The sequence below is a fragment of the Hyla sarda genome, chromosome 4 (genome assembly GCF_029499605.1).
Source record: "Hyla sarda isolate aHylSar1 chromosome 4, aHylSar1.hap1, whole genome shotgun sequence".
Lineage (NCBI taxonomy): Eukaryota > Metazoa > Chordata > Amphibia > Anura > Hylidae > Hyla > Hyla sarda.
In genome coordinates, this window is record NC_079192.1 from 123,955,096 (window position 1) to 123,965,465 (window position 10,370).

Genomic DNA, 10,370 nt, shown 5'->3' on the forward strand with positions numbered 1-10,370 from the left:
ACTCTACAGCACTAGTCTGATCCTCCTCTCACCACTCTACAGCACTAGTCTGATCCTCCTCTCACCACTCTACAGCACTAGTCTGATCCTCCTCTCACCACTAGTCTGATCCTCCTCTCACCACTAGTCTGATCCTCCTCTCACCACTCTACAGCACTAGTCTGATCCTCCTCTCACCACTCTACAGCACTAGTCTGATCCTCCTCTCACCACCCTACACCATTAGTCTGATCCTCCTCTCACCACTCTACAGCACTAGTCTGATCCTCCTCTCACCACTCTACAGCACTAGTCTGATCCTCCTCTCACCACTCTACAGCACTAGTCTGATCCTCCTCTCACCACTCGTCTGATCCTCCTCTCACCACTCTACAGCACTAGTCTGATCCTCCTCTCGGCACTCTACAGCACTAGTCTGATCCTCCTCACACCACTCTACAGCACTAGTCTGATCCTCCTCTCACCACTAGTCTGATCCTCCTCTCACCACTCTACAGCACTAGTCTGATCCTCCTCTCACCACTAGTCTGATCCTCCTCTCACCACTCTACAGCACTAGTCTGATCCTCCTCTCACCACTCTACAGCACTAGTCTGATCCTCCTCTCACCACTCTACAGCACTAGTCTGATCCTCCTCTCACCACTCTACAGCACTAGTCTGATCCTCCTCTCACCACTCTACAGCACTAGTCTGATCCTCCTCTCACCACTCTACAGCACTAGTCTGATCCTCCTCTCACCACTAGTCTGATCCTCCTCTCACCACTCTACAGCACTAGTCTGATCCTCCTCTCACCACTCTACAGCACTAGTCTGATCCTCCTCTCACCACTCTACAGCACTAGTCTGATCCTCCTCTCGGCACTCTACAGCACTAGTCTGATCCTCCTCTCACCACTAGTCTGATCCTCCTCTCACCACTCTACAGCACTAGTCTGACCCTCCTCTCACCACTCTACAGCACTAGTCTGATCCTCCTCTCACCACTCTACAGCACTAGTCTGATCCTCCTCTCACCACTCTACAGCACTAGTCTGACCCTCCTCTCACCACTCTACAGCACTAGTCTGATCCTCCTCTCACCACTCTACAGCACTAGTCTGATCCTCCTCACACCACTCTACAGCACTAGTCTGATCCTCCTCTCACCACTAGTCTGATCCTCCTCTCACCACTCTACAGCACTAGTCTGATCCTCCTCTCACCACTCTACAGCACTAGTCTGATCCTCCTCTCACCACTCTACAGCACTAGTCTGATCCTCCTCTCAGCACTCTACAGCACTAGTCTGATCCTCCTCTCACCACTCTACAGCACTAGTCTGATCCTCCTCTCACCACTCTACAGCACTAGTCTGACCCTCCTCTCACCACTCTAAACCACTAGTCTGATCCTCCTCTCGGCACTCTACAGCATTAGTCTGATCCTCCTTTCACCACTCTACAGCAGTAGTCTGATCCTCCTCTCACCACTAGTCTGATCCTCCTCTCACCACTCTACAGCACTAGTCTGATCCTCCTCTCGGCACTCTACAGCACTAGTCTGCTTCTTCCCTCGTACGATAGGCTCAGACTAAAGCAATCAATGCTCAGCAATGGCGGCTTCCTTGCTAACCGCAATGTGCAGACTCCGCATCATGTGCGCTCCTCATTGCTCCCTGTTGGGCAGTCGCAGTATACGGACCCGTCCGCCGGTATATCCCGGAGATCAGGCGGAGCTGGAGAGTGACGGGGAGCCGGAGGACGATGTGGAGCGGGATATAAACAGGTGGAGAACAGTCCTCACCATCAGCCATCTCTACCGGCCTTGGAGCGATCGTTCTATATTGTCACAGGGTCCGATCACAATACAGAGATACCGCGCGGAATATCCTTAGTGTGAATTGACCCGTAATGTGTAGACATGTGGGATAGCAGAGCCATGATCAGAATGCTAGATCAGTTCATGTGCTGACCGCTAGGTGGTGCACGAGAGCTTACATTTCTCTATTTTAATACATGGACTAGTGCAGTGTTCTCCAAACAGTGTGTTTCCAGCGGTTGCAAGACTACAACTCTAAAGCTGTCCGGGCATGCTGGGAACTGTAGTTTTTCAACACTGTTCTAGCTTGTCAGGGCAGCTGTCTTCCTTACAACTTTGGATTGTTGCATAAGGGAGAAGGGCAACAGACCCTTTTTCCACATATTCTCCTGTCCATTTGTATTTTTTAGATCAAAATATCTGTAGGTGACGTAAAAGAGAACTTATTAGTTGAACCATCGTATCTCCAGCTGTTGCAAAAAGGTTGTCTGGGCATGCTGGGATTTGTAGTTAGGCAACTGCTGGAGGCACACTGGTCGGGAAGCACTTAGACACTATCAGTGCTCCAAAAAAAAAAAACATGACAGACCCAAGTCAGTAAGGAAAAATCAGATCATGGCAGATCTTAGGAAACCATAATGTCAAAGGGATCAGAGCCCATCAGTAGCCATCTTCCTGCAGTCATTGATCTTTACAGTATAAGAAAAGCTAAAGAAATAAATGGGCTTCATAGGTGCATAGTGTAAGAAATGAAGCTCAGGTCGTCCTACCTGCCCTCTGTAGGTCCTATCACCGATTAGTAATGACTGCCCAGGGTATCATGATAAATAGTATGTCTGTGTCTTTAATATGTGGAGGAATTATTAAAATTTGTATTTCTCTGGTTGATTTTACTTCTGTTAGTTCACTGAGGAGACGCCAGAAAGCAATTCTGCTGAAAAGAATGAAGAGGGAAATGGAGCCTCCTGAACCCGCAGAGAGGCGTCTCACCTGGAATGCAATACAGCAGATTAGGTAGGCAATAAAGATATAATACCTGTATTGCTAATGAATCTCTTTTAACCCCTTAATGACAATTGACGTAAATGTACATCATGATGCGATGGGACTTAACGCACCATGATGTACATTTACGACATGTACATGAGGCGAGCACCGGACCAGTGCTCGCTTCATGCACGGCAGATCCCGGCTGCTGTCAGCAGCCAGGGACCCGCCGGTAATGGCAGACATCAGCGGTCGTGCTGACGTCCGCCATTAACCCCTCAGATGCCATGATCAATACAGATCACAGCATCAGTGGTAATGTGGGCGTTTAAATGGATGATTGGATTGTCCACGGCGCTGCCGCAGGGATCCGATCGTCCAACATCACGGCCGGAGGTCCCTTTACCTGCCTCCGGTCTGCTCCAGGAGTCTTCTGCTCGGGTCTGAGATTGAGGTGACCAGAGCAGAATTTTAATATTGCAATAAATAAATAGTCCCCTATGAGGACATTAAAAGTGTGAAAGGTAATTATCCCGTAAGGTGAACAGCTGCTTTTTTGTCACATTTTATTCCAAAAAAATTAATAAACAGTGATTAAAAAGTTAAATATAAGCAACCGTGGTACCAATAAAAACTACAGATCACGGTGCAAAAAATGAGCCCTCATACCGCCCCTTATACGGAAAGATGAGAACGTTATACGTGGTCAAAATTGGGCAATTTTAAACATACTAATTTTGTTTAAAAAGTTAGATTTTTTTTTTTTTTAAAGCAGTACAGTTATAGAAAAGCATATAACATGCATATCATTTTAATCATATTGACCCACAGAATAAAGAAAACATGTCAATTTTACCGTAAAGTGAACAGCGTGAAAACAAAATCTTCCAACATTTGCTAAATTGCGGTTTTCTTTTCAATTTCCCCACACATTATATTTTTTTTTGGTTGCGCCGTACATTTTATGGTAAAATAAGTGATGTCATTACAAAGTACAATTGGTCATGCAAAAAAACAAGCCCTCATATGGGTCTGTGGATAGAAATATAAAAGAGTTATGATTTTTAGGAGGCGAGGAGGAAAAAAACAAAAATGCAAAAATAAAATTGCCCTGGTCCTTAAGGCCAAAATGGGCCTGGTCCTTAAAGGGTTAAAAGGGTTTACCCAGCATTAGAAAAACATAATTTCTTGCAAAAATAGCACCACATCTGGATGTGTGGGGTACTACAGCTCTGGTCCATTTACTTCAATAAAACTGAGCTGCAATACTACACAACAACTGAGGACAAGGGTAGCGCTGTTTGTAGAAGAAATCCATCCAATGTACAAGCATTTCTGGAAATGTACTGTTTGAGACATATATGTAATTACTAATCCTCAAGGTTTCTGCTTTGTTGTGCCCTGTTGCCCTTGGTTACTACTGTCTTATGAGTAGTGCTGGTCGGTATGACCAAAAATGTGTATCTCAGTATTTTTGTAAGTTATGGCAGTTCCATGGTATTTAACGGTATCCCCCCCCCCCCCAATCATATGTAACCCGCGAGCGCTCCTTCTCTACCCCCCCCCCCCCCCCCCAAATCATATGTGAGCCGCAAGTGCTCCTTCTCTCCCTCCCCCAATGAATTATCAGCCGCTGTGCTGTACTGTACTCTGTATTCCTGTGCCCGGGCTGCAAATATTAGAAAACAAACTTTAACCAACCTTCCTACATTCCCACGTTACAAAATTCCACCTCACACTGGCCTCACGGTCCTCCCCTGCAATCCTCTTGCTGCTTCCTGGGGATGGAAACGTCACAGAGCCGTCAGTCTATCACCAGCCGCAGCGATGTCCCGCCTCTTACATGACAGTGCGCTCAGCCTATCACCGGCCAAGGCGGGACATCTCTGCGGCTGGTGATAGGCTGACAGCCAAAGGCTGTCCGGGCATGCTGGGAGTTGTAGTTTTGCAACAGCTAGAAGCACTTTGGTTGGAAAACACTGATGCACTGATGTTCTTGATCTAGTTTAGAAGCTGTCTATTTTACTATGGAATTTACCACTTTTATTTTTCACAGGTACTTGAGACAGGAATTCCCTGAAGAGTGGCCACTGTCCAGACTGGCTGCAGGATTTAATGTGAGCAGCGATGCCATAAAGAAAGTGTTAAAGTCAAGATTTATACCAAGCGATGCAAGGAGAACGAAGCAAGATGCCGCTGCTTTCAGGGTTCTTGGACAAAGTTCTCCAGGTTCCACCAATGGCCAGCTACAGATCGGGGCTTCTCCTAAAGCTGCAGCACAGCCGTTCCTACCACTTCAGGGGGACAAAAGGCAATTGGCCATCAGCCAGTCAAACCAACTTCTTCCTCCACCAAAAGCATCAGATTCCTCACAGTTAGTTTTAAGGACTGCATCCCTGACTAAATCCCATGACAGACCACAAGTGCCTCAAGGTTCACTGCAAGGTGTTTCTCCTGCTGTGTCCAGTCAGGATCTGACGACAAGTATACAGGAAGAACCTGACCAGACCATGAACAGGGATGAGGGGAGACATGATGAGAAATGGGATGGAGAAGTATTAAGTGACACGGAACTGGAAGAGTTGGCAAACATTGGTGTCCCGAATAACATGAAGGTTGTACAGCAAGGAAGAGAGTTTTATGATAGTGATGGTATCTTTCTGTACAGAATTTGATTCTAAAGTGAACATGGCATCTCTTTCATGATTCCTGAACCGTGAGTCATGCCGGATTGATATAGACCTCCCCCTGTTTCGGCATAGTGAGAGATCTACCGATCAAGGCTGGTTGGGTGGGGAGAAGTCGACAGGGACTGCCCCATTGACTCCCAGTTAAGGTTACATGAAAGTGATGACAGGTTCCCTTTTATTATTGGACAATCACATTGACTCTGCACTGGCTAATTTATAGAAAACACATTTGTGAATTTCTTTGTTTATATACTTAAAATAGAAACAGATTATACAACATAGCATCAGAATCTGTACTGTCATTTTGTTTGCACACACATTTTGACACCTGAAGTAAGGACACAGACCTTAACCTCTTAAGGACCCAGGGCATACCTGTACGCCCTCAGTCCGCTCCCTTTCTATAATGCGTGGCCCCGTGACATAGCAGGTCAGGCCCGGCTTCTAACAACGGATGGGACAGGTGGCTAATAGCGCTATTAACACTTTAGACGCGCCGTTCATAGTTAATCGCCGCTTCTAAAGTGAAAGTAAACTACCCCTGGCTAGCTCAGTGGGCTGTTTGGGACCGCCGTGGAGAAATCGCAGCATCCCAAACAGCTGGAACCCACAAGGAGGGCCCCTATCTGCCTCCTGTGTTTCCGATCGCCGAATGACAGCTCAGTGCCTGAGATCCAGGCATGAGCAGTCAAGCAGCAGAATCAATGATCAATGTAAAAGATCAGTGTGTGCAGTGTTTTAGCCCCCTATGGGGACTATAACACTGCAAAAAAAAAAAAGGGGGGGGGGAAAGTTAATAAACATCATTTAATGCCTCCCCTAATAAAAGTTTGAATCACCCTATATAAAACCTATATAAGTAGGGTATCCTTTTAAGCGTATGGACCTACAGAATAAAGATAAGGTGTCATTTTTACCGAAAAATGTACTGCGTAGAAACGGAAGCCCCCAAAATTTACAAAATGGCATTTTTTCTTCAATTTTGTCGCACAATGATTTTATTTTCCGTTTCGCCGTAGAGTTTTGGGTAAAATGACTGATGCCATTACAAAGTAGAATTGGTGGCACAAAAAAAAGCCATCATATGGATTGGTGCAAAATGGATAGAATTATGATTTTTTAAAGGTAAGGAGGAAACAACTAAAGTGCCAAAACCCCCGGTCCTTAAGGGGTAAAAGAAGATATCTCATGTAGCAAAGTAAAAAAATAAATACATAGCCATTTCATAGTATATTCACCCACCACCTCTCAAACATAGACACTAACCCTTGACTATGTTTAACCTGTGTAGAAGTAGAAAAAAGGCCAGAAGAGGCGCCTAGTGTGTTACCCTAAAAAGGGGGAGAAGGAGATGGACCTCACTGTTAAGTGAGGAGAGTCGGAGATGCTATAAAATGGCCGCTCACCTTGAGCGTATGTAAAATACGCATATTAAAACATTACCATATTATGCAGAGGTACAATGGAATTGGATCCCGTGCAAGCCCAGAGGTCCCAGGAAGTATCCAATGGAAATCCTGTAGTGGAGCTCAGAAAATGACTTTTGGAATAGGCGTTCAGGTGTCCAAGGAAATCCCACAACCAAGTCAGAGATGTGAAATAAAAGTAGCTTGTTTTTTAAATAAATAAAACAATAACATGTTTCGGGGTGTAGCAACCCCTTCTTCAGATTGGTAAAGTGCTTTTCTATTATTGTACACTGCTTTAAAAAAAAAAAAAAAAAAGTCAAGCATTTTTTTTTTTTAAATTGTATTCTGACCACTACAACATTTTACATTTTCCCTATATGGGGCTAAATAAGGGCTCATTTTTTGCGCCATGATCTGTAGTATTCATCAGCACCACTTTTGCACATTAAATACTTTTTGATCACTTTTATATTCTATTTATTCTGGGTTGTGATGTGGACATTGGCATTATTTTGCATTTACGCTGTTCCCATATGGGATCATAAAATTATATTTTAATAGTTCGGATATTTTCACATGCAGTAATACCAAATATGCAGGGTTTTGTATTTCTTTTTATTAAAAAAATGGAAAAAGGGAATGATTTAAATATTTATTAGGGGAGGGGCTTATTTGTGTTTTGCAAAAAAAACATTTATTAGTTTACTTTCACTTTTTTAGGTCCCCCATAGGGAACTTTTACATGCAATCTTCAAATTGCTTACACTGAATAATGCTTTGCGGTTACATAGTTAATAACTCAGTGTTATTGGTGATCTGCTAGTAGAGCCTGGCTCAGCAGCCACTATCAGCAGGTTGGAGCCGGGACCCACACGGAGCAGGTGAGAGGACCCCCGACAGGTGAGCAAACTGGTTGGACCCCCGCATACATGTTGCGGGGTAGCCAATTGGTTTAGGGGGACAGTGATTGCGGCATTTAAGGGGTTAATGAGGGAGAACAGCAAGAACACCGTTCTCTGTCATTGACTGTAAGTGCACGTCTGCTGACAGCTCCTGCACTCACTTGATAGTTGGTCTGCTTCTCAGGATGTAAGTGTACTTCCTGGTGCATTAAGTACCAGGGCACCAAGATGTACATTTACCTCCAATGGGGGAGAGTTATTAAAACCTGTGCAGAGGATAAGTGGACCAGTTGCCCATAGCAACCAATCAGATTTTCTTTATTTTTTAAAAAGGCCTCTGAAACATGAAAGAAGTGATCTGATTGGTTGCTATGGGACACTGCTCCACTTTTCCTCTGCACAGGTCTTTATATATTCCCCAATGTTCTTAAGGGGTTATCATTATGATGATACACTAACAAAAACCTCCTTATGTCCCTATCATCATAACACACTGTAGCAAACCTCCTTATATAATCTTCTTACTACTGGGGTGACACACTGTAACAAACCTCCTCCTCATGTAATCTCCTTACTACTGGGGTGACACACTGTAACAAAACCCCTCCTCATATAATCTTCTTACTACTGGGGTGACACACTGTAACAAACCTCCTCATGTAATCTTCTTACCACTGGGGTGACACACTGTAACAAACCTCATGTAATCTCCTTACTACTGGAGTGACACACTGTAACAAACCTCCTCATGTAATCTCCTTACTACTGGAGTGACACACTGTAACAAACCTCCTCCTCATGTAATCTCCTTACTACTGGAGTGACACACTGTAACAAACCTCCTCCTCATGTAATCTCCTTACTACTGGAGTGACACACTGTAACAAACCTCATCCTCATGTAATCTCCTTACTACTGGAGTGACACACTGTAACAAACCTCCTCCTCATGTAATCTCCTTACTACTGGAGTGACACACTGTAACAAACCTCATCCTCATGTAATCTCCTTACTACTGGAGTGACACACTGTAACAAACCTCCTCCTCATGTAATCTCCTTACTACTGTGGTGACACACTGTAACAAACCTGCTTACATGTTATTACATTACTGGAGTGACGTGACCTCTCCTCCAACTAAGCCCCGCCTCCTCCACAGCATCACACAGGTCCTTCAGCCCCGATCTCTCCTTTTCCTCCACAGCTAAGCTCTGCCCCCAACATGTGATGAGGACATCATAACAGGTCCTACACCTCCAGCATCTAGCAGTCTGTGCCAGGGGAGAAGACGGAGGGAGGGTAAGAACAGAGGTCGGTCCTGCAGGACTAATGTAACGGGGATGGCGTTCCTCCTCTGAAAAAAGCAAAGAACGCCGTTCCTGCAGGACTCTAGCCCTGTATGTAAGGTAGTGTGAACGTACAGTGGGGATCAAAAGTGTGGGCACCCCAGGTAAAAAATTGTATTAATGTGCATAAAGAAGCCAAGGAAAGATGGAAAAATCTCCAAAAGGCATCAAATTACAGATTAGACATTCTTATAATATGTTTACACTTTCAAAATAACAGAAAACAAAAAAATCTTCAAAAGTTTGGGCACCCTGCAGAATTTATAGCATGCATTGCCCCCTTTGCAAAGCTGAGACCTGCCAGTGTCATGGATTGTTCTCAATCATCATCTGGGAAGACCAGGTGATGTCAATCTCAAAGGCTTTAAATGCCCAGACTCATCTGACCTTGCCCCAACAATCAGCACCATGGGTTCTTCTAAGCAGTTGTCTACAAATCTGAAACTGAAAATAGTTGACGCTCACAAAGCTGGAGAAGGCTATAAGAAGATAGCAAAACATTCCTCTGTTCGGAATGTAATTTAGAAATGGCAGTCATCAGGAACAGTGGAAGTTAAAGCAAGATCTGGAAGACTAGGAAAAATATCAGACAGAACAGCTCGCAGGATTGTGAGAAAAATAATTCAAAAGACAATCCCTCCAGAAAGATCTGGCAGACACTGGAGTTGTGGTACACTATTCCACTATAAAGAGATACTTGTACAAATATGGTCTTCATGGAAGAGTCATCAGAAGAAAACCTCTTCTATGTCCTCACCACAAAAATCAGCGTTTGAACTTTGCAAATGAACACATAGACAAGCCTGATGCATTTTGGAAACAAGTTCTGTGGACCGATGCGGTTAAAATTGAACTTTTTGGCCGGAATGAGCAAAGGTACATTTGGAGAAGAAGGGGAACAGAATTTAATGAAAAGAACCTCTGTCCAACTGTTAAGCATGGAGGTGGATCAATTTCGATGCTAACTTGATGCCATCTGTGAAAAAGCTGAAGTTAAAGAGAGGATGGCTTCTACATATGGATAATGATCCTAAACACACTTTGAAATCCGCAGGATTACATCAAGAGGCGTAAACTGAAGGTTTTCCCATGGCCTTCACAATCTCCTGACCTAAACATAATTGAAAATCTATGGATAGACCTTAAAAGAGCAGTGCGTGACAGACAGCCCAGAAATCTCAAAGAACTGGAAGACTTTTGTAAGGAAGAATGGGCAAAGATGCCTCAAACAAGAA

General features: G+C 44.3%; 1 protein-coding gene across 2 annotated transcripts; it reads left to right on the forward strand.

Annotated features, from left to right (window-relative positions):
* Positions 1–1,473: 1,473 nt before the first annotated feature.
* On the forward strand, positions 1,474–7,213 carry NGRN (neugrin, neurite outgrowth associated). Of its 2 annotated transcripts, none has more exons than XM_056572022.1 (3): positions 1,474–1,768; positions 2,705–2,815; positions 4,845–7,213. In XM_056572022.1, the coding sequence occupies exons 1-3, from the start codon at positions 1,596–1,598 to the stop codon at positions 5,461–5,463; spliced, it is 903 nt and encodes a 300-aa protein (XP_056427997.1). In that variant the 5' UTR covers positions 1,474–1,595; the 3' UTR covers positions 5,464–7,213. The 2 variants fall into 2 exon arrangements, with proteins under 2 accessions (XP_056427997.1, XP_056427998.1); XM_056572023.1 differs by having other exon boundaries at positions 2,717–2,815.
* Positions 7,214–10,370: the final 3,157 nt, after the last annotated feature.